Source organism: Eurosta solidaginis, chromosome 1 (genome assembly GCF_040869045.1).
Source record: "Eurosta solidaginis isolate ZX-2024a chromosome 1, ASM4086904v1, whole genome shotgun sequence".
NCBI lineage: Eukaryota > Metazoa > Arthropoda > Insecta > Diptera > Tephritidae > Eurosta > Eurosta solidaginis.
Window position 1 is genome coordinate 191,247,857 of NC_090319.1, and position 25,465 is coordinate 191,273,321.

The 25,465-nt window shown below is 38.8% G+C and overlaps 1 protein-coding gene across 2 annotated transcripts in view; it reads left to right on the forward strand.

Annotated features, from left to right (window-relative positions):
• Window positions 1-22,414, forward strand: part of tw (Protein O-mannosyl-transferase 2) — a 2,413,568-nt gene extending 2,391,154 nt beyond the window's left edge. For both annotated transcript variants that reach the window (XM_067760057.1, XM_067760056.1), the window contains one exon: window positions 22,056-22,414. In XM_067760057.1, the coding sequence (XP_067616158.1) occupies window positions 22,056-22,249 (194 nt within the window). In that variant the 3' untranslated portion in view covers window positions 22,250-22,414. The remainder of the gene's footprint in view (window positions 1-22,055) is intronic.
• Window positions 22,415-25,465: the final 3,051 nt, after the last annotated feature.

Here is a 25,465-nt window from a genome sequence, read left to right on the forward strand (position 1 = left end):
ACGGAAAACAAAACAACTTAAATCTCAAGCTCAGAACACCAAAACAAGGCGACTTTCAAGAAAACCAAAACCAACACGTCCGACTACTCTCAGTTCTCGTTTTCAATTCATTTTGATATACATACATATAAGGTGGTATTATATGTTTTGTTATATAGGTTTAATTGCTCAGTGGCTAGAGCACACTCCTCTTATTAAATATACGTCGGTTCGAAACCTTGCCACCTTCCACTGGTTTTTATTTATTTAAAACGCTAGCTTAAGCTACTTTTTTATTAAACGGTTTTATTTAGCTTGACTTGACAGGCCAGCCGGCCGTTATGAACAAATTTTGTTATTAAAATTTAAGTAACTTCCCTAAGCTACAAGCTTTAATCTTGGAATATAGTTCAGAACCCGATGGCAATGCAATAATAAGAAAAAAAAAATATTTCGAAAAGTCGTATTTGTTCTCCGATTTGGCTCATATTTGGAACACATAATACATCTTAATATATAAAAAACACGTGTCACAACATTTTTGGTCGTGATGGACTCCTAAACTACTGAACCGATTTTGAACTTCTTTTGCACCCCGTGATGACTTGAGAGATAGTTTATAGTCCCAATATTATTTTATTGCAAATTTTTTTATTTGTTTATACGTAATAATAAAATGTTACGTATACGCAGTGGTACCCATATTTTCAGGTGGTGCGGATATACTTCCGTGTAATTGCTTGGTGTTGAATTAAACAACCTGCTTATCAATAAAAAATATTATAGCGAATTATATCAAGTATAGCACATCACCAGGCCCGCCGAGAGGGTGGGGGTTTCTGAGGGGCCCGAGATTTAGAGGTACTATGACATTTTTTTTAATTCAGGAGAGTCTTTAGTTGTGTAGAGGGTAAGAATGAAATGAAATTGAGAGAAGAGAAAAGAGAGAAGGAGATTGAGAAAGAGATAGAATGAGAAGAAGATGGAGATAGATGAAGCGAAAAAGACGGAGGGAGGAGTGAATAAAAGGATTAGGAAAAAGTGAAGAGGGGGGAGGGCAGATTCAGACGGAAAAAGCTTATTAAAATGTGTGCAGATAGGTCAAATTTAGGGCAGGACAACTCAACCGTGTCTTCTAGTACATGTATTGAAAGCGACCTAAAAAAATCGCCGCTAGGTAGCGCAGGGATCTAGATTTAAAAAAATCGTATTTTTGATGCGATTTGGCTTATATTTTGAGCACATACTGCATACAGAATTAGAATTCGCTTTCTGAAAAAAAATGCCGCTGGTGCGGTAAGGATCAAGATATTAAAAATACTCGTATTTGTGGTCCGATTTGGCTCATATTTGGAACAAATATTACATACAGTCAAAATACGAGGGGGCACAAGCATACGTGGCGCCGAGTCGAGTAAAGTCTTTGGAAGGATTGTGTATTGAGGACTTAGATTATAACAAATTGTCAGAAAGAGTCTTTGTAATAATGAATCACTAAATGAACTAAATAGAATGAGAAATAATAGGCAATTAAATAAAGACTAAAAAACTTGAAAATAAAATAATAAACAAAAGATTTTGTAAGTTAAACGGTTTTATTGAACAAAAAAATAATACTTACATTAAGTAATAATAATACAAAAACCTAGAAAATAATTAGGCAGGTCCTAGGTACTAGTCCTCACATTCCTCATCAATCTAGGGCGTTGATCAGACAATTAAATAAAAGCGTTGGGCGCGTGAAATTTCTAAAAATTTGAGGCGTAGCATAACCTAATTAAGAGTCAGTTGGTCGTACTTATGACTATCAATAGAAATTTGAAGCGTTCATGGATGTGGAAAATGTGTTAAGGGGTCATCTCACGAGTATGCATTCACTTTAAAATGTGAAATAACACTAAAGCCATTTAATTTAATAGACTCAATTGAACAATACGATTTCTATCGCTGGCTTTCGAATTCACATTTTTTTTTTTTTGGAATGGCGTCTGTACTGCTGGTTTAGCACTATATTTCATTGTAAAATAATCAATAATAACGTATCTGAGTCAATACGTCGAGAGAGAGAGTTATTAAAATGACGTATCTAAAAGTTTAACCTCAAAGCGACCTCTAAAAACCTTTAAAATATATATATATATCATTATCAATATGTTTGGGTAAATGTTTTGGTTATGGGGTGCCCAGTTAACTTTTTTTAAGTCGAAAAATAAAGACTATCTTAGTATGTATGTATGTATGCAGCCTAATTTTATAATATTGAAAAAAAATATATAAGATAACTGACGATTAAAATTGAGATCATTTTCAAATTATTACACCTTTGTGACGTGGTACTGCATTTTTTACTTCAAACAAAGATTTTTGCCGATAACATTTCAACAGATGAATATTATATAATGTACTACAATTTTTCCAAAATATAACTGTATATATTATAAACAGGACGCCATAGTACTGACTGAGTTTTTTGTGGCACACCTTTTAATTTCTTTCACTAATGGTTTACGATTTTAAGCAGCGGTTTATTCGAAGATTGTAAGTAAAAATAAACGAATTAAAAAAATTTTTTTTAGTTAGACGGTTTTATTGAAAACAATACTTAGGTTAGGTTTGGTGGTAGCTACCCCGATAGATGAAGCTCACTTGGACAACATGAAGGTCCGTTGTGATACCACATACAATAAAATAAAATAACGCTGACGTAGATATAGCTACTTAGAAATCGTTGGGTAGCAACGATAAAGTTCCGAATGATACCGATCTCAACCTTGGGTAAATCCTCGGGAGATCCAAGTGAGTCGCGACCTAAGTACTTTCGCCTTGATCTGGCAAAAGCTCGGCAATCAAGCATAAAGTGATTTGATGATTCCATCTCAATCTCCTCCATACAGCTGTAGCAGGATGGATTTTCCAGTATATTGAGACGTACCGCATGGATACCCATAGAACAGTGCCGTGTCAAAACGCCAATGACCATTGATAGATGAGCCTTAGTGACCCCAGTACTTCTGCAGACCTCCTGCTATCCACTTTCGGCAGAAAGATCTTGCTACCCTGCAAGAGGTGGTGCCCGACCAACGTTTGCTGAGCTGACTCGAGGTCCAGCTATGGAGGAGCAAACCACAGGTGGCCAACGAAATCCCGAGATCCCTACAACCATCTTCATGCAATTGAGTTGTACCGATGCAGGTTAAGACATCCGCTTGACAGTTGCCCGGAATATTGCTATGGGCCAGAACCCATATAATCTTAATTATAAAATAGTTCGATGCAATCGCAAGCGAGGTCAGGCACTACCAGACCACTCTCGATCTCACTTTAGTTGAACGCAAGTCCTTGATAGCCGCTTGGCTATCAGAGAATATGTTGAATTCCCTACCCGTAGTAGCTCTGGATAGCATTTTATCCACCACATCCTTAATCAGAGCAACTTCCACTTGGAATACACTGCTTTGATCAGCCAACTTAAACTTGCGCCTTACATTTAGCTCTTGACAAAAGACCCCTCCACCAACCTTTCCATCCAACTTCGACCCATCAGTGAATAAGTTAACCGGTCTCCTGCCCCAGATGAGTCCTCTTCCCACTCCTTTCTCGCGAGAATGACAGGGGTGAAGGTTTTATAGGGAGTTGTTATCGGCATACAATAGTCCGTCCTGTCCGGGATAAAGTCGAACATAATAAGAAGGCTAGAGTGTCCGAAGTCAGAAAGCCCATATCACGAAGCCTGACCAACGACCGGGCTGCAGCTGCCTTTTCCGCGATACATACACCTCTCTGAAATTGACAAGGTAACTTTTACCTCTAAAGAAATACCTGTTGGGAAAACTGACGTGAATTTGCCGTAATTTATCCGTGAAAAAAAAAATTTGCCACGACTATATTTCATAAAATATCACGTGGAATGTCTACTTCGAGTGAAGCTGGCGTGCCACCCTCAGAAGGGCAGCTAGGAAAATATTTTTGGCACACGCATTTGCCATAAATTTGACGTAGATAAATGGCACAAATATTTAAATTTTTGTATGGTGCACCGCCAACTTCACGTGAAATTACGTGCCACTTTACACTATTAGACACCACTAAGGTGGGTTTCTGAGGGTGGCACGCTAACTTCACGTGGAGTCGGCGTGCACCCTATATTTTCTCAAATATGGCCGCGGAATTTTTTTTTGTTTCAAGGATAAATTACGCCAGATTCGTGGCAATTTTCTCAATAGGTAAAAACACAAGGAAAGCTAGACGTCGAAAAGCTTCAATCACAACAGACTGCCAATGATCTCGCAACTCGACTCTCACACCTGCTCTCTGAGGGCATAACTCATCCTGAAGGAATACAGGAGCAGTGGGAGCATATCTCCAAAGCACTTCGTACCGCCGCCGAGGAAAAAATTGGTTACCGGCGGCCACGAAAAAACAACTGGTATGATGAAGAATGCCGCGTTGCAACCGAAAGAAAAGACGCTGCCTACAGGGCTACGTTAAAAGCGAGCGCGACAAGAGGAGTGTGTGAACGCTATCGTGAGTTGAAAAGGGAAGCGAGACGCCTTTTCAGGAAGAAAAAAGCAGAAGCAGAAAGGCGTGAGTGCGAGGAGCTTGAGCTGCTAGCCACCAGGAATAACGCCCGAAAATTCTACCAAAAAATACGGCGACAGACGGAAGGTTTTAAGACCGGGGCAAACTCCTGTAGGGATGAAAACGGCGACCTTGTAACTGATGTCCAGAGAGTGCTTAGATTATGGAGGGAACACTTCTCTGCTCTCCTAAATGGAGGCAGCAATTCACCGCGCAGAGATAAAGAACCCGATCCCGCAATCGATGATGATGGAATATATGTCCCCCCGCCCGATTATGACGAAGATAGAATAGCAATAACCAGATTGAAAAACAACAAGGCCGTTGGCGCTGATGGATTGCCTGCGGAGCTATTCAAGTTCGGCGGCGAGGAGTTGGTAAGGCGCATGCAGCAGCTTCTTAGCAAAATATGGGCGGACGAAAGCATGCCCGACGGTTGGAATCTAAGTGTTCTTTGCCCAGTCCACAAGAAGGGGGATACTGCAAAATGCACCAACTATCGTGGAATCAGCCTTCTTAATATCGCATATAAGGTCCTTTCAAGTGTATTGTGCGAAAGATTGAAGCCCACCGTGAACCGGCTGATTGGACCTTATCAGTGCGGCTTCAGACCTGGTAAATCTACCATCGACCAGATTTTCACAATGCGCCAAATCTTGGAAAAAACCCGTGAAAAGAGAATCGACACACATCACCTCTTCGTCGACTTTAAAGCCGCCTTCGACAGCACGAAAAGGAGCTGCCTATATGCCGCTATGTCTGAATTTGGTTTCCCCGCAAAACTTATACGGCTGTGCAAAATGACGTTGAGCAACACCATCAGCTCAGTCAGAATTGGGAAGGACCTCTCCGAGCCGTTCGAAACTAAACGAGGTTTCAGACAGGGTGACCCCCTATCGTGCGATTTCTTTAATTTGTTGCTGGAGAAAATTGTACTAGCTGCAGAACTTAACCGCACTGGAACAATATACTATAAAAGCGTGCAATTACTGGCATATGCTGATGACATTGATATCATCGGCCTAAACACCCGCGCTGTTAGTTCTGCTTACTCCAAGCTGGAAAAAGAAGCGGTAAAGATGGGTTTGATGGTGAATGAGGACAAAATCGAAGTACCTGCTGTCATCGAGCAAAGAGTCAGCGCATATGCGCCTTGGCAACCACGCTACTGTTGGCAGCCATAATTTCGAAATAGTAAAAGACTTCGTTTATTTGGGAACCAGCATCAACACTAGCAACAACATCAGCACTGAAATCCAGCGAAGAATCAATCTTGCCAATAAATGCTACTTTGGACTAGGTAGGCAATTGAAAAGTAAAGTCCTCTCTCGGCGAACGAAAATCATACTCTACAAGTCACTTATCGTACCCGTCCTGCTATATGGGGCAGAAGCATGGACCATGACAACAGCAGATGAAGCGGCTTTGGGAGTGTGCGAGAGAAAAGTTCTTCGAAAGATTTATGGACCTCTACGCGTTGGCGATGGCGAGTACCGAAGAAGATCTAATGATGAGCTTTACGAGCTATACGCAGACATCAACATAGTCCAGCGAATTAAAACGCAGCGGCTGCGCTGGCTAGGCCATGTTATGCGAATGAAAGATGATGCTCCGGCCAAGAAAGTGTTTCTATCGGAACCCGCCTATGGAAGCAGAGGTAGAGGGCGGCCCCCACTCCGTTGGAAGGACCAGGTGGAAAACGATTTAAACTCCCTTGGTGTGACCAATTGGCGCCGGTTGGCGGAGCGAAGGAGCGACTGGCGCGCCTTGTTGGACGGCCATAACCGTTTAGACGGTTAAGCGCCAATTAAGTAAGTAAGTAAGTAATTTTTTCCCACGTAAAAGTTGTCTTGTCAACTTCAGAGAGGTAATATCTACTGCATGTATGTTCAGCATGACATTCAGTGCCAAGGTATCTGTTGTTCTGAGAGCGCCCCTGATACCGATCAGCACCGTCCGTTGCACTGGCACTAACATTTTGGAGGTTCTCGCCGTGTACAGTGCTTTCCACCAGACAATGGAGCAGAATCGGTTTGGCCACCATCTCATAAAGCCAGTGTACTACTCCTGGCGAGAGTTCACATCTCCGTCCGATAGCCCCCTGCTGAAGTACAAGGCAACAACAGCCTTCGTGGCACTATCTTCCACATTCGGTCTCCAGGACAGTTTCTTGTCCAAAACAATCCCCAAATATTTAACCCTATCATAAAGTATAAACGGTACCTCTCCAATCGAGGAAGTTCTGAAATCGGGCATCTTATATCTCCTTGTAAAAAGAACCAATTCCTTTTTTCCCGGGTTCACCGCCAATCCACATAATTCAGCCCACCTAACACCAGTATCTAGGTAGCGCTGCAGAACATCGCGCAGGGTGCCCAGAAATTTGCCTCTGACTAGGCTAGCGAGGTCATCTGGATATGCAACCGCCCTACAGCCATTGGTTTCCAGCTCCACCAGAAGCTGGTTGACTACCACAACCCAGAGTAGATAAGATAGGACACCCCCCTGTGGCGTGCCCCTGCAGACCTTCCTCTCAATTATGGCCCCTCCCCACTCAGAGCTCTTTCGATTGCCCCCGACAAGACATTGTTAAAAGCCCCATCTATGTCTAGAAAGGCACCCAGAGCAAAAGGTATGTATTCTAGGGGCTCCTCTATTTGCTTTTCAATCGAATGGAGAGGCGTTTCCATCGATCTGAACTTGCAGTAGGAATGTTGTGAAGCCGACAGTATCCCCCGAGGAATCCTTTCCCGTAGGTTGAACCTCTCAAATGTCTTAAGAAGAAACGACGAGAGACTGATAAGCCTGAAATCCTTAGGTGATACATGAGAGCTTCTGCCGGCCTTGGGAATGAAGATGACCCTAACCGTGTGCCAAGATTACGGGATGTAGTTAAGCCTGAGGTAGTAAGTGTAGATGATGGCCAACCAGCTGCAGGGAAACCCTAAAGACTTTTGAAATTGCGCAGGAAAGATTCCATCCGGGTCTGGAGACTTATAGCGCTTCAACGAACCTATAGCCCAGGATATTTGACTTTCCCGTAGTGGAATGGGAAAATTATTGCCCAGTAAAAGCTTTAGGGACTCCTCGCTACTAATCGAACCGTCTCCACCATCATCTATCAGATACCAAGGGGGCAGAATTTATAGAGAGTATTTTTCTAAGCCTCGCGGATTCATTGCAGCCTTCCACGTTTTCGCAGAAGCTTCGCCATGAATCTTGCTTGGCTATCCTTATTTCATATTTATAAACTCCCAGACTCACCTTATAGAGCTCCCAGTCCGAGGGTAATTTACTCTTCCAGGCTCTGTTGAAGAGCTGCCTACTGGACGCTCTTAGGTCGTCAAGAGATTTAGACCAGCAGGGCGGCTTGCCGTTCCCCTTGAGTATTCGAAGGATGGCCACTGGCCTGGGCTCTCCAAAACAGCGGGCATATAGGCCGCTGGTATGGCGCTGGCGACCCACACTACTCCTCTCGGGAGATGGCACAATCCTCCCTACTCCTATCCAGGACATCGGGGGTGATGGAGATCGCTCGTTTAACGATTTCGTTAAACGCAGGTGCGTCCCCACCTCCTCGGGCCCTTTTTTGTCGTCGAAGCATTCCGCTCATCCGACCTTTGCCGCTTCCCAGCCCCCAAATCCTTGTTCGACACCGGTGTGTGATCGCCGCCAGCTAAACGCTCCTAAGAAATCAGAGCTCCATCTCTTCCGCCGTAGCAATCCAAGATCTTCTCGGCCAGGCGGCGAAAACCCAGAGCTTTCCTATGCCGCGTCGATTGCCTACCTTTCCTGGCAGTACCCGCACTACCCGTACCTACGGGGTTTGAACCCAAACCCCTGCGCTGATCCGTCTGGTCAGCCTTTTTTATCTGCCGGGAGTTTTCCCGGCTGCTAGCTGCCTGCTTCGGAGCGCTCTCCGCGCCTGTCGCGTCCCTCGTACCATGACGACCTTCGCCGTCACTCCTACCCTTCTTTTTTATTTTTGTTGGTCGTGTCCATTTTAAGAAGTCCCCCCTCAAAGCTGCTATCCGGAGCCGATTGTGTAGTCGCCATTCAACGGTCCCGTGGTTATCTGTGCTACATAGGGAGGCCACGCGAGGGTTGACGCATTATCTTATGGGTATATCCGTTCAGAGCCAGACCGGACGCAAAGCGGGAAAATTTTCAACCGCACCTACACCACGCGTGACAATTCGTCACTACAGCCGGTCTAGGACTAATAAAAGTCCCTGAACCAGAGCCTGAAACCACGTATAATATCCAAGCCAAGTATCTTAACCCCCGAAAACAATACTTAAATTAAGTAATAATAATAATAAAAGCTAGAAAATAATTAGGTAGGTACTGTGTACTAGTCATCACACTCCTCATCAATCTAAGACGTTGATCAGAAAATTAAATAAAAGCGATAAACGCCGCCGCCGAATGTCAAAAATATCGGTGCAGCGGCGGCGGCGTCCGGCGCGTTACTATATTTTCTACTCGTTTAAGACTGTTTAGGCCATTTATTGTTAATGTCGAAAATTGATCGGATATGGTCGAAAGTAGTATCAACGGATGCGCATCACTGCCAGTAATAAGAAACTAATTGTGATTTTAACTCTTTCTAATTGTTCAAAAGTTATTTAAAAAAACAGGTGTTTTCGATGTCAGCTTAGCACGGACTTTGCATCACCCTATTCACCAAGTTATTAAAACAAAACACTAAAAGAAAAGTTATATAATAAATTTATATGCTCACTTTGCATATTTTTTTTCACAAAATTAATAATGAACAATGAATTCAAATAAAATGGCCCAAGGCGTTTCAAATTGTCCTCAAGTTGTTAAAAAAGCAAAAAAGGTGCTGATTTTTTTAAATTTTATATTACGATTGGCTGAAAGAATAAGCCAAATCAGTGATGCAAAATCTTTTAGTAGGTTCTAGGGGCATAAACAAACCTTTGTAATGATTCTTACCTCATAATTAAGTTGAAGATATACATATGTACGTATGAGAAGTTTTGGAAAAATAATTTGGGCTTATATTCAAAAATCTGTTGTTTATTTGCGAAACTATAAAATAGCGTCTGAAACGTTAATTTAAATTTTCGCACTTCATCCTTCAACACCCAAGTCTACCGGTTTGAAACAAAGTTGGCGGCCCTATCCAAAACTACTCCCTTGGAGTAAATCAAATTGATTATAGGCTATCAACCAAGTTTAAATATCACCTACACGTTACGGCTCCTTTTATAAATTTGAATATGTAGGCACATACACTGAGGGAAAAAACAGTCTAACATCAAGAAAAACGGTCTTAGTTTAAGCCTAAACGTTGTTAATAGTCTGTTAAGCTTGAAAATTCTTAATCTAATAATGAAAATCTTATTTTTAGACCACTTAAATTTAAGATTATTTCGGTCTGTTTTTAAGAACCAAATTCTTAAAAAGAGATTGATCGTTCTTGTTATAAGATTGAGAGATTCTCCCCTCTTGAACGTGTATTCTTGATATTAATCTGCACCGTTCTAAATTCAAGAACGTGTATTTTTGATACTAATCTTCTTTGTTCTTATCTTTTCACTTTCGGAATTCGAATTTCGAAATATAGCTTACCCTGTAGGAATGGAATGAAAACTTCACTGATGTTAAACTTCACTTTCATTTTATTCAAGAATTTATAAAAAAATCACATAGAATTTTATTCATATATAGTTCAGTCTTACAAAGATTTTGCCATTTTTACATAGTATAAATGCATCGGAGGGCTTATAAACTTAGATATATTTATTATTTGTAAAGTTTGAATATTACAGCCTAATTTATAGGACTGAAAATGATTCCTGAAATTTCTTATAACTATTTGATTACATATTACATATATATTTTAATTTTGAAACAAAATGTGCTTTATTTTATAAAGTTCAATAGTATTTGATGTACTTATTGCTAAGCAATTTCCACTTTTATAAAGTGTTCCTTTAAAATAAACTTCCTTACAAATTTCACAATTATCAAAAATAAATCCGTTTCCTTGAATTATTATAGAATATGAACCTTTTTGGTGACTTTGTATCACAAGTGGTGTTAATTTCGAAAAAATATTTTGTTATAAAAGTCCATGGATACTGACACCTTTTAGGGTATTTCAGTGAAAATATTTGAAAAAGTTGTTAAGCCCATAGCTATAGGTTCGTCAATTTTCAAATTTTCCACAATTGTGTCTTCAGATTCTATTTGTTGCTTAAAGCTTTTTCTTGCTCCTTTGGTTCTTGCATTTCGCATACAACTTTCCCCCTGGGTTATTTCTTCCCTTTCGCGGTATGAAATAGTAATCCTATAGAAAATTTTGATTTAGCATGTAATAATAAAATTCAGAAATTTCGGTAAAAACTTAAATCAATTAAACTAAGAATACACAAACCTCAGAATTTCTTTCGGTAGGAAAATTTGTGCAAATTTCATTTACCAAAGTTGAAAAATCATTGGCTTTAAGCGTAATATTGTTTACAAAAGTTTCTTCAACAATTATGTTGATAATTTCATCTCTGAAGAGACTTGATAGAGTTTTCTCTTTGTAATACTCCATTATATTGATTCCTTTAGATGTCTGCGTCAGTATATCAGTTATATCCTAAATATCCTGTATAGCTAAATGGTTAGCACAGCGTGCCTAAAGCGTACTGATGATGAAGGCTTAGCACCCTTCGAAATGGATATATCTGCGCAGCTATGGCAGGTTGTCTGAAAAATTTTCTACTTACTATTCCAAAAACAAAATACAATTTTTCAAATTTAGAAAAATTAAAAAATAACAATAATTATCATTAGAAAAAAATTATTGTTCTGGCCTTGAACTCGAATCGAACCTTGAATCATTTATCAATAGGCCGATAAAAACAAAAAAACAATTGTTGATAAACCATGAGCACTTGGGAATGTCAAACAAAGTAATTGACAATAAACAAAAATGCAGCGTTATCAGTGATTTGCGCCAGATGGTGCAACACTGAATAAATATAATTGGTAAAAGGAATAGAAGTAGAAAATTTGCCAGTCAAACAAACCACCGCTGTATAGCTAAATGGTTAGCGCAGCATGCCTAAAGCGTACTGATGATGAAGGCTTAGCACCCTTCGAAATGGATCTATCTGCGCATCTATGACAGGTTGTCTGAAAAATTTTCTACCTACTACTCCAAAAACCAAATACAATTTTTCAAATTTATAAAAATTAAAAAATAACAATAATTATCAGTAGAAAAAAATTATTGTTCTGGCCTTGAGCTCGAATCGAACTTTGAGTCATTTATCAATGGCCGATAAAAACAAAAAAAAAAAAATTATTTAAAAAGTTGTTTCAGTAAAAATAAAAATCATAAATAACAATACCGGTAAACAAAAAAGTGGTATAAATATTTAACCAGGCCTATCTACCCACATATATTTCAACGTGATGAGACTGAATCTGGGTAGATGAGTGTGGTGGATGAAATGAGGGTAAATGGGTCTGGTCAAATGTCCAGGCGATTTTTATGTCTCGGTGTGATTAGTAAGTTATAACCTTATTAAAAAGTCGTGAGCTTGTTGATAAAAGGCAAGAAGTTTTACTCTGACCATCTGCGCAGCCTTTGAACCAGTCATGTATTTTCGATGGCACCGACATTGTTTCGTCTTCAATTCCAAATTTAACAAGTAAAGGTGTCTAAGTTCGGGTGTAACCGAACATTATATACTCAGCGTGAGCTTAAATTGCACATTTCATTTCAGATAAATTACTTTTCTACATAACACGTGGCACCGCCCTTTTAAAAAAAATGCCTCCACATTTTCTCTTAAAATAAAACTTGATAAGTGAAATATCATTGATTCAAAACAACTTTTTGCTAAGTTATAGCTTATTATTCTAGTCTACGACCCTTTTAAAAATCTTGTATATAAAAGTGGGCGTGATCTTTAACCGATCTCGTCCATTTTTCTAGAAATATTTCCTGCTATAAGGAAAATCTGTGTACCCAATTTTATTACCATCCGTTAATTTTTGTTCGAGTTATGGCTCCCGAAACATAAAAATTTGCTTAGCCATAAAAGGTGCGGTGCCACGCCCATTTTTTTTAATATTAATTTTTTCCTATTTATTGTTATAAATCCACTTGGGAAATGAAATACCCTTGATATAAAGCTCTTTTTTTACAAAATTGTAGCTTATTTTATTCATCCACGACCCTATTAAAAATCTTTTATATAAAATTGGGCGTGATCTTTAACCGATTTTATAAAGTTTTCTTAAAAGCATTCCTTATAGTAAAGGCAACCTGTCTGCCGAATTTTGTGACGATAGGTTTAGCGATTTTTGATTTATGATTAATAATATTTGTAAAATTGATTTTATCACAAGTGGACGGGGCCACGCCCATTTTAAACATTGTTTTTTAAATTTTTATCAAGAGTCTCAATATCAGTCCACTTGTCAAATTTCAACATTCTAGGTGTATTATTTACTAAATTATCAGGTTTTTGTGTTTTCCAAAATGTTATATATATTAAAAGGGGGCGTGGTTATCATCCGATTTCACTAATTTTCAATACCAATCTATTCTGGATCCAGGTAAGCTCGTGTACCAAATTTTGTGAAGATATCTTAATATTTACTCAAGTTATCGTGTTAACGGGCTGACGGACGGACGGGCATGGCTCAATCTAATTTTTTTTTTTCGACACTGATAATTTTGATATATGGAAGTCTATATCTATCTCGATTCCTTTATACCTGTACAACCAACCGTTATCCAATCAAAGTTAATATACTCTGTGTTCAAAGCACGCCGAGTATAAAAAATATACCATAATTATTTTTTCATACATTTGTGCATCAGTTTTACAAATATTGTTCTATTTACCTTTTCCTTTCTCCAAGCGAATAACTTTTCACGAAACTCTGTGCGTAGGCCAAAATATGGGACTGCTATCTTCAAATCCTCGTTTCGAATATATTGCGGGTATCTATACGTGATTTGTGCAGCTAAAAAACATTTATTAAGTTCGACTCTTCGTGTATCTATGTACATGTATCACCAACTAGGGAGTACCTTTCAAGTTCTCAAAAATTCATTCCAGATTGAATTCCTTCAGAACTCAGGTTTTTGTGACGATATTTGAACTTTCAGCTTCTGCTGTATTTAATCCGCTTTCGTTGTTTTTTGTAAAAACCGAACTTCCTGCAGTTGCTCCGTCGTTATGCAACCCAATCGCTAACTAAATTTTCATCACTTTCACGGCACAAATATTCTTATATTCCTATTTGAATCCAATCGAGTAAAAAAGCTATTGCAAACTAATATAAAATATGGTTATGTTATTTTTCTCGAAATGGTCACAGGAAGCGTTTTAAACGGTCACTCCCCTTAATTTTTAAGGACCCTGAAGGAATTTGGCCCTATGGCCAGTTTAAGTGGCCTGTTGGCCTTATGATCAATTCAAATAGCCATAATGTAAATTTGCCTTCTTCTTCGAAGAGGTCATGAGGTTAACCGACCTTATGTCCGTTGAAGTTATGTCACTCCACCACCAAATTATTACATTGCCTTCGGTCTTTGATACGTGTGCAAAATTTCAACTAAACTTACGGTCATTTGAAGTGGTCATAAATTCAATTAACTTAATGCTCTCTGAGCTTATGTCGCCCTACCCTCAAAATATTGCATGTAGTCGGTCCTTGATACGTGTGACAAGTTTCAAATAACCTTTTGGTCATTCTAAATAAGGTAAATTGACATTGTTCTTTGACCTTGTGTCACCTCACCCATAAAATTATTGCATTTTCATCGGTCATTGATACGTGCGCATGTCACCCCACCATCAAATTTTTATATTGTGATCGGCCCTTAATACATATGTGTGCAAAATTTCAAAATAATCAAACTTCTGGAAGCTAGTAAATATTATTCTCAAAGATTCCGTTACATACATATAACCAAGCTAATAAAGCTGAACTGTCGTTCAGCGCGGACGTGTTTTTATTGCTCTTGTACACCTGTGATTTTGCAAATAGTTTTTATTTCAATTTTTTGTCTACATGTGTTCTAATGAGACAGTGACTCTTAAAATCTTATATAAAAATATATGATAATTATTAATGGGATAGTGATTATATAAATTTAACAACTGGTAATTGGAAAATTAATTAAATACTCCCAACCAACAATCCCCTGTTTGTGTGCGAAAAACGTTGGGAGAACGCATTCGAAAGTGCAGTGTGCCAAGTGCAATGAACTCTACCACCTAGAATGTGTTAAAATCCGCCCAGATGATCTTGATTATCTACTCAAGAGCGGTCAAGATTTCATTTGTAGTGGCTGTGTTAATGCTCGTCGAAATTCTCTCCGCTCACCACCACTCACCATCAATTTGGATGATTCTAACTTTAATAGTGCTGCCGTTGCGGTTGTTCCTACTAACACCAACAACATTTCTGCTCAACCATCAATAGGCAATGCCGACATTAATAGAGATGCTATTGATGAAATTGCCACTCTTAAAGACGAAAACAACAAACTTGTTGCTGTCATTAAGTCTCTTCGCGCCGACATTAACTCACTTAATGTCCAATCAGATTCGATTATTGCTGAAGTTCGCTCCATGCATAGTAAGCTTTGCATTGATGACTTACGTTTAGCTGTCTCCTCGCTATGCAAAGAAATAGAGGTAATTCGCAAATGCAAAAATTGTTCTTGTACCAATGTACTCCCACATGCCAACACATCTATTAGTGCTACAAATTCCCTTGGCACGACTGATGCCACTGCCAGTGATTTGTCTATATCAGCCGTACCCAGGCATGCTTAACCAACGAACCGATATCATTTCGTTACGATAATTAACGTTAATAAACGAAACAAAGTCATTTCGTTTCGTTTATTAACGTTAAGAACGTCAAATTAACGAAATGATTTTGTTTCGTTTTCTGCCATATCAAAACGAAATCAAATCGTTTATGTTGATTATTAATTTCAAACTATGCTGGCAAAGCTGATTGATGGCGGAGTCATTAAAAGTGGAAGCATTAGCCAAGCTGATTGCAACGTTTTTCATGAATTTTGACAGTACGAACATTTCTCAGAGTATTTTTGACATTACCACCAACGAATTACACAAACAAATTGCATGAAGTTTGTGTGTGTATGTTCGCTCGCTGTTAGCACCTTACCGCTTCACCATGGCTATAGCATTGCCAGCACAATTAAAAAACATATAGTATCACGTTTTTGTTAACGTTTTTAACGTTAACGAAAACTTTTCGTTTCGGTTAAAAACGAGATATAATTTATCTTGATAATTTCTTTATCGATAATATTTCGAAGTGTTTCAACGGAAACCGTGGAAATTTTTTGATAAACGATTAGCTTAACGTTAAGGTGCATCCCTGGCCGTACCTACGCACATATCATCATCTAAGAGTGATAAACACGCTCTCGCCTCTGTAGATGTCAATGCGAATGATAAAACATCAACTAATTTCTCGCCATCCTTTCTCACCTCGCCTATTGGCCCTCTTTCATATGCTGTCGTTGCCGCTGCCACGGACTCTGTTAATATCTCTGCTGCGACTGTCTCAACTGTCGCTTTACCTGTGAACTCTACTGAATTAGCTGCATCTAGCCCTCATAGCGACGCAGCTAGCGTCAATAATAGCTGTTCCGCACAGTGGACTAATGTACGTAAAAACAAGCACAATAACCGGAAAAATTTTAAAAGTCCGGTTAATACTGGGAATAACCCGTCTGCAACGGTGAAAACTACGCTTTCAACTAATATTCGCCAATCGTCCAATTCTTTGTCTTCCGCGGTTGATAATGTTTCTGATGCATCTCTAAATCCAAAATCCGCCCCTAATGGCAGGCCGAAAAACCGCATGGGTACCATTGGCGTGATAATTGGTGAGAATTCCAATACTGAACTTGCGGTAGTACCTGCGAAGAAATGGATCCATCTTTCATCCTTTAAGTCGTCAGTCTCTGCTGACTCCATAACTGCTTATGTAGCTAATAACGTTAAAATTGACGCCAGTCAAATTGCTTGTTTCCGTTTGATCAAAAAGGATGCCGAAATTGACAAGCTCAGGAAAATTCATTTTAAACTTGGAGTCCCGCCCTCCCTTTTGAACAGCGTTCTAAATCCAGCGCTTTGGCCGGCTGACGTTAGAGTCAAAGCGTTTCGCAATCGTCGAAGATCAGTTCCTGTAACCAAGGAGGTTTAGCAATTAGCTGACCATCACGTTCATAAGAACTTAAATATTTATTTTCAAAATATGGGTGGTATGCGCTCTAAGGCAGCAGCAGTCCGTACCTTTAGTTCGAGCTTGGATTTTGATGTTTTTGTTTTAATCGAAACCTGGCTTAATCCATACTTTTATGATTATGAATTTTTTGACTCTAAATTATTCAACGTTTTTCTCAAGGACCGGGATGCTGATAAAACAGGCAGTTCTTTGGGAGGCGGTAAACTAATTGCTGTGCATCGTAGCTTGAGATACTTTGAAATCAAACTAAATAATCCTGATACTATCCTGGATCAAATGTGTATATGCATCAACGTTTCGTCAACCTACGTATCGTTATATATTATTGGATCGTATATACCCCCTAGCAGTACGTCTGATATTTATAAAGCACATACTGATAACATTGTAAATATTGTGCAAAGTAAGTTAGCGGGAAATCACCTATGCGTTCTTGGCGACTTCAATCTTCCCAATGTAGCATGGTGTGAAAGCTACTCTAGACTTGATTTAATACCAACTAATATTACTTCGGCGACTGAATCTTATTGTATCGACAATATCTTAAGTCTTGATCTTATTCAAATTAATAGTTTTACTAACAAGCTTAATAGAATTCCTGATCTCGCCTTCGTTAGTACAAATATCAATACAACAATATCCGAATGTTCGTTTCCTATTTCACCTGCTGATCGACATCATGTTCCGTTGTGTCTGAATGTCGAATTTTACGAGTTTGTTGCATTTAAATTAGACAACAAAATATCCTTTAAGTTTCAGTCCTGCGACTTCCAAAAACTTAACGCCTGTTTCCTAAACACTTGTTGGGACGCTCTGTTTTCTGGGCGGGATATTAATGGTAGTTACACTATTTTTACGTCACATATCTTGGGTATTTGCTCGAAGAATATTCCAATTATTAAAAAGAGGACTTATAAACTTCCCTGGTATACTCATGGTCTGAAAAGGCTAAAGAATCAGTGAAATAAGTGGCAAAAAAATTCCTGAAATCCAAGGATCAAATCCATTTTGGACTTTATACCCAACTATCTAAGAAGTTTAACAGCCTTAACAAATTTCTGTATAATAAATATATACTTGGGGTTGAATCAAACATTAAGTCTAATCCCAAAAATTTCTATCATTTTATCAAATCTAAAAAAAATAGTGGTGGGGTACCTGCTGCTGTTTGCCTGGGCGATAAGCTTGCTACCTCCCCCGTAGACATCGTAAACTTATTTGCCAACTTTTTTCAATCCAACTTCACAGTTGATGAGGTTGTTTTACCAAACTATGTTTGTCATTCTGACCATGAATCAGCCTTGAATTTCAGTGACCTACGGCTTACCACAATCGACGTTATTAACGGTATCAATAGTCTGAAAAACTCTACTCAGACTGATCGCGATGGTCTTAGTACCGCCCTCCTCAAATATTGTCCTGCTATTGTAGCCCCACTATTGGCCATGTTTAACCAATCTCTAAGTTCTGATGTCTTTGCAGATGCCTGGAAACTTGCATACATTTCCCCAATTTTCAAAAATGGTAAAAAGAATGATGCTTCTAACTATAGGCCAATATCTAAGCTATCTATCATTTCTAAACTTTTCGAGGGAATTGTTAAGGATAAAATATATTTTGCCGCAAAAAATTTGTTACTACCAAACCAGCATGGCTTTGTTGTAGGAAGGTCTACCGTCACAAACTTAGCCTTGTTTAGTGAATATTGTATTGATGCGTTCTCTTCAAGCCATCAAGTCGATTGCATTTATACCGACTTCTCTAAAGCTTTTGACAAGGTATCTCACAATATGCTACTACGTAAACTCGCTTTCCTCGGTTTTCACTCCGTATCTCTCAAGTGGTTGTATTCCTACCTAAGTAACAGACGCTGCATGGTCTCTATTGAGGGTGTATCTTCCAACTATTTTACTGCCACCTCTGGGGTACCCCAAGGGAGCATCTTAGGTCCTCTTCTTTTCATTTTATTCATCAATGATATAGGAAATTGTTTTGTATCATCGGAGTTCTTACTTTACGCTGATGACTTAAAAGTTTTCTCCAGTATTAAAAATAGTGATGACGCTCAGCGTCTGCAAGAAGACTTAAATAGATTAGCAATTAGGTGCCATAATTCGTGTCTATCTCTCAATCTCAAAAAGTGCTTTCATGTCACATTTTCCAAAATTCGCAATGTTTTACCAACGAAATATGCGATCTCTGGTACTCCCCTTCACTTCCTTGATGAGATTAAAGATTTAGGGGTCGTCTTTGACTCCGCGTTCTCTTTCAATAACCATATTAACTATGTAATTTCAAGGGCGTATGCTTCCTTAGGTTTCTTGAGGCGTAATAGCACCAACTGCTCAGATCCCTATACCTTGAAATTGCTATACTCATCGTTTGTTCGTTCCAAACTGGAATATGCTCCATTTATTTGGAGACCTTATCACAAGTTTGCAATAGACAGGTTTGAGCGAGTACAATAGATATTCCTAAAATTTTGCCTAAGATCCTTACATTTCTCAGACCCAGTCCCTTCTTATCATTCCAGCTTAAAAAAAAAAAAAAAAATAAGTGGTGCTGCTAATTAATTTGAAACTATTAGAGCTCAGAAGGGCAACTTTTTCCTTGTCTTTCATTTTCGGAGTTGTTAATGAAGATATTGATTGCTCCTCTTTACTGCACGCTATTCATTTTCTTATTCCAACGAGGTCTCTTCGTTCTCATAACCCCTTTTACATTAAACATAAGTCTACTAACTATGCGATAAATGCTCCATTGTCGCGCTCTCTACGTGAACTTAATGAGATCTCGAATTCTATTATGCTTCATTTTTCTTATCCAAAGTCAACTTTTCTTAATTTACTTAACTCTGTTTTGTAGCTAGGCTTAGTTATTCGTTTTAGTCAGTAAGAACCATTGTTGTTTTTGACTTTTCGAAAAAATAAATAAATAAATTAAAATTAAAAGATAGGTTAAAATATATGAGGTGGCATAATGTGAATAGACTTTATGTCCTTTGGCCTTTGTCAACCCAACCTCAAATTATTGCATTGTCATCGGTCCTTGACACGTGTGCAAAGTTTCAATTAAATTTATGGCCATTCTAAATAAGGTCAGTTGACCTTATGTCACCTCACCATCAAATTATTGCATAGTCATCGGTCCTTGATAGGTGCGCAAAGTTTCGATTAAGCTTATGGCCATTTGAAGTGATCACACCACCATCAAATTTATTGTTTTGTCATCTGTCCTTAATACGTGTGTAAAGTTTCAAATTAATCAAACTTCTGGAAGTTGGTGAAAAGTATGCTTTAGATACCGTTATACACATACATAAATACATACAACTGAAGCTAAAAAAGCTAGGTAAAAAGTAAAAGATGAAATGGATTGGTGTCTGTACTGCACTAGCTCGTTTTGCATTCTATTTCGTTGTAAAATAATCAATAATAACGTATCAGAGTCAATACGTCGAGAAAGAGAGAGTTATTACAATGATGTTTCTAAAAGTTTAACCTCAAAGCGACCTCTAAACAACTTAAAAAAAAATATATATATACGCTATCAATATGTTTGCGTAAAGAATTATTTTACGGGGTGCCCAGTCAACTTTTTTAAAGTCGAAAAATAAGGACTATCCTAGTATGTATGCAGCCTAATTTCATAATATCAAAAAGCAAATTATAAGATAACAGACGATTAAAATTAGACATCATTTCAAATTATTGCACTTTTGTGACGTGGTACTAACATTTTTTACTTTAAACGAAGATTTTTTTTGGCGATAACATTTGAACAGATGAATATTTTATAATGTACAACAATTTTTTCCAAAATAAAACTGTATATATTATAAACAGGATGCCATAGTACTGACTGAGTATTTTGTAACACACATTTTAATTTCTTTCACTAATGGTTTACTCTTTTTAGTAGCGGTTTATTCGAAGCTTGCAAGTAAAAATAAACTAATTAAACAAATTTCTTTAAGTTAAATAGATTTAATGAAAACAATACTTACATAAAGTAATAATAATACTATAAGCTTGAAAATAATTATGTAGGTCCTGTGTACTAGTCATCATACTCCTCATCAATCTAGCGCGTTGATCAGACAATTAAATAAAAGCGTGTATAAATATATAAAGTATTTTGATGTCACTTCTACCGGACTGTATGTAATATTTGTTCCAAATATGAACCTAATAGGACCACATATACGAGTATTTTTAATATCTTGATCCTTGCCGCACCTTTTCATAAAGCGATTTCTATTTCTTTATGTAATAAGTGTTCCATATATAAGCCTAATCGGAGCACAAATACGATTTTTTTGAATATCTCAATACATGCGCCTCCTAGCGGCAATTTCTTTTCATAGGTCGCTTTCTATTTCTGTATGTAATATGTGTTCCAAATATGAGCCAAATCGGACAACAAATACGATTTTTTTAATATCTCGATCCTTGCGCCACATAGAGGCGATTTATTTCATAGGTCCCTTTCTATTTCTTTATGTAATATGTGGTCCAATATGAGCCAAATCGGGCAACAAATACGACCTTTTGAAATATTTAAATCCATACGCCACCTATCGGAGTTTTTTTTAATCTTATTATTGCATTGTCATCGGGTTCTGAACTATATTCCAAGTTTCAAGCTTGTAGCTTATCGGGAAGTTACTGAAATTTTAATTACAATTCACAACGGCCGACCGGCCTGTCAAGTCAAGCCAAATAAAACCGTTTAAAAACAAGTCTCATAGTTTATCTAAAAAACGCTATAGAGAAAGGCATTTTGGAAAAAAGGCAACACCAGTACCACGAAATCCTTGTTTTCATAATTTTACTAGAACTGGAGGGCAACAGCTTGAGCCTTGTTTCTAGCCCAGATACCGGATATTTATTTGAAATTTTAGAAAGATGTAGAATGGCATGAACTTCTAAAATACTCAAATAAAGAAATGGGAAAATATTAAAAATAGGATACGTGTATGTATATGGCCCAAAGGAACTGACGTGTACTAACATTTTGAGTAGTGTTTGTTCTCTGAAACGCTGTGAATGTGTATATATGTATAAAGTATTAGCTTTTTTGCTGATACTGTGAATAACATTTATATTTTATTCCCGTTGAGCGATAAAATATGGAAAAGACATACACAATGACAGCCAAATATAGGTATAAGAGAGATGTTATTACAATATTATTTAATGTATAACTTTTTACAGGTGTGGTCTTCAAGTATTTCCTCATCAATCTACCAAGGTGGCTCCAACATATACTGATCGGCGCAAAGATATCTTTGCTGGTGTACAGCTTTATACTATTTTCACCACTCGCATATGGTATGATCGGACCAACATCTACAGATACAAGCTCAGCAATGTATGGTTTGAAATGGCTTAAATCTTGGGAGTTTTAGAAAATAATCACAGCAGACAAGTGCTAAGCCAATTACTTATAGCTTTTGGGTGTTTCAGAGCGTAATGATTCAGAATATCATGTATCGGTATTGCTTATTTTATAACATATGTATATGTATTTCCATTAATCATTGTATAAGAATATATTTAATTTGTCTCATATACTTGGCTTTACAGGACTAAATTTTGAACATCTTAGCTTGTAAATGGTCATTATAGCAGGCATCTTGTAGATGGTGTGAGGGCTTAGCGGAACTCCATAGAGCCGACTATGTGACTGGCAGTTTAGGGACTTGCATTTACGCCGTTTGGCTTCATAGTAGGGCGGCGCGCTTCGGCGGGATGTCGGTGACCCAACCTCCGAATTCAGGGTGTTATGCGAACCATGCGTATTGAAGGGGGTATTTTCGGCTGTATCGGAACGCAGTCTTCCCGTTGTCGGGCCGCCTGTTGTTGTTGTTGTTGTAGTGGTGCTTCGCCCCATCTAATAGGTGCGACTAATCACAAATTGTCATCAAAGTCCTCTAACGGGAGTCCAAGGAAACTTGCTGTTTCAACAGTGGAGGACCATAATGAGAAAGGTGTTAGAGGTGTTGGTTCACATTTCAATTGAAGAGATGGTTGGTGTCATGTGGGGACAAATTGCACGGAGGACATCATTTTGTATGTCGGGGTTGATTCTGCATAGGTAAGAGTTTAACCTGTTACAGTATCCAGATCGAAGTTGAGCTAGAGTAACGCGCGTTTCCCTATGGAGAACGCTTTCCCCCTGCTAGCTCTGGGTATTTTTCTTTGAGTACCGGATTTAACGGGCAATTCCTGGCATAGAGGTATTTTGTTGAAGTCGGCAGGTCGCTCGAGCGAAAGGAGTATAGGCAGGTAGTCAGATGCCATTGTTATCATCGGCTGCCAGTTGACGCAGTTTACTAGTCCTGCGCTTAAGATGGATAGATACGGCGAGCTGTGACAGCTTCCTACCCTACGAGTGGGGCATCTCCGTTGTGCAGAACGTGGTTTCCTCTATTTGTTCCGCCAACATCTCACACCTGCTGTCCGCCTGTAGGTGAGCATGCCATAGATCGTGATGGGCATTGAAATCGCCTAAGATAATGCGATTATCGCCAGTGAATAATGCGCTGATATCAGGGTGGTATCCACTGGGGCAAGGGATGATAGGAGGAATGTAGATGCTGATGGTTTCTAAGTTTACATCGCCTGACCTGACAGATATATTTTGACGTTCCAGGACAATGACCCTGCGGCCGATGTCGGGATCGAATAGATTATATTGAACTGAGTGGTGGATGATAAACGCGAGACCGCATCCATTTGCGCTCTCGCGATCTTTTCCGTGGACGTTATACCCAGAGCAGATCTGCAGAGCAGATATTGCTGTGAGTTTGATCTCTTGCATCGCAGCTATGCGGATGTTATACCGCTTCATAATATCAACTATCTCCGTGATCTTCCCAGTTAACTCATTACGGTTAGAGTCCGGGCCGCCTCAGACAGTAATGATGGGCTTACCACAGCAAGCGAGATAGCGCAGCTATCAGCGATGATAAATGCGCGAAAAGCGGTAATAGTGTGAAGTCGGTACACTCGGTAAAGAACCAAGACAAAACGGTGGGTACCGATCAGACTCCAGCTTAGTTAGTTATACTGAAGAGAGCTATGGCTGCGACGCCGATTTCAAAGGAAAGACGATGAACGAATTTTCCAAGCACTCCCAAATAATAGATTGCAGCAATCCCAATGGAAAGCTGGGAGAATGTGCTGAGCCTTAGCAGGGGTGTTAGAAAAGGACCTCCAGAGACTAAAAGTAGTGGAAAACGACTATGTCATAGACGCAGAAGTGAAGGTGTTGGGAGCGGAAAAATTTTCAATGGGTTGCGAAGGAGTCGTGCAAATTAAAAATGCGTCTGAATTCGGAAATTTGGCTTTCGATATCACTGGTTTACAGCCACTGATTCCGAAAATCAAGGTTTTTTTAATTCTATGGTAACGTTTTTGACATATTTCCGAATAACGGTTTTTCAAAAAAAAAAAAAAATTAATTGGGTCCACTTAATCATATATATCTCAAGAACGAATTGAGCAATTCCAAACGGTTTGAAGCTTTTAAAAGGTAATCAAATTTGCTATAAACTGCGCATACAAGACTTTTTACTAGGCCCTGTATATTCAAAGAAAACGAACAATCATTACGGATTTTTAAAATTTTTTTTTAAATATAAAAAATTTGTACTTTGCGAGGAAGGATCTCGAAAACTTTTTATTTTTCTGCAGGTTTTTTCCTCTCTAAGCTCTGTTTTATTACAAAAAAATTAGCTTTCATTCAACAAAATCGATGAACTTATACAAAAATTATAAGCATTCAAATAAATATATCCATATAGTAAAACTTAAGTACCCTACAAATAAATATCTATATATTAGCAATTACTGGCATATGCTGATGACATTGATATCATCGGCCTAAACACCCGTGCTGTTAGTTCTGCTTACTCCAAGCTGGAAAAAGAAGCGGTAAAGATGGGTTTGATGGTGAATGAGGACAAAACGAAGTACCTGCTGTCATCGAGCAAAGAGTCAGCGCATATGCGCCTTGGCAACCACGCTACGGTTGGCAGCCATAATTTCGAAATAGTAAAAGACTTCGTTTATTTGGGAACCAGCATCAACATTAGCAACAACATCAGCACTGAAATCCAGCGAAGAATCAATCTTGCCAATAAATGCTATTTTGGACTTGGTAGGCAATTGAAAAGTAAAGTCCTCTCTCGGCGAACGAAAATCATACTCTACAAGTCACTTATCGTACCAGTCCTGCTATATGGGGCAGAAGCATGGACCATGACAACAGCAGATGAAGCGGCTTTGGGAGTGTTCGAGAGAAAAGTTCTTCGATAGATTTATGGACCTCTACGCGTTGGCGATGGCGAGTACCGAAGAAGATTTAATGATGAGCTGTACGAGCTATACGCAGACATCAACATAGTCCAGCGAATTAAAACGCAGCGGCTGCGCTGGCTAGGCCATGTTATGCGAATGAAAGATGATGCTCCGGCCAAGAAAGTGTTTCTATCGGAACCCGCCTATGGAAGCAGAGGTAGAGGGAGGCCCCCACTACGTTGGAAGGACCAGGTGGAAAACGATTTAAACTCCCTTGGTGTGACCAATTGGCGCCGGTTGGCGGAGCCAAGGAGCGACTG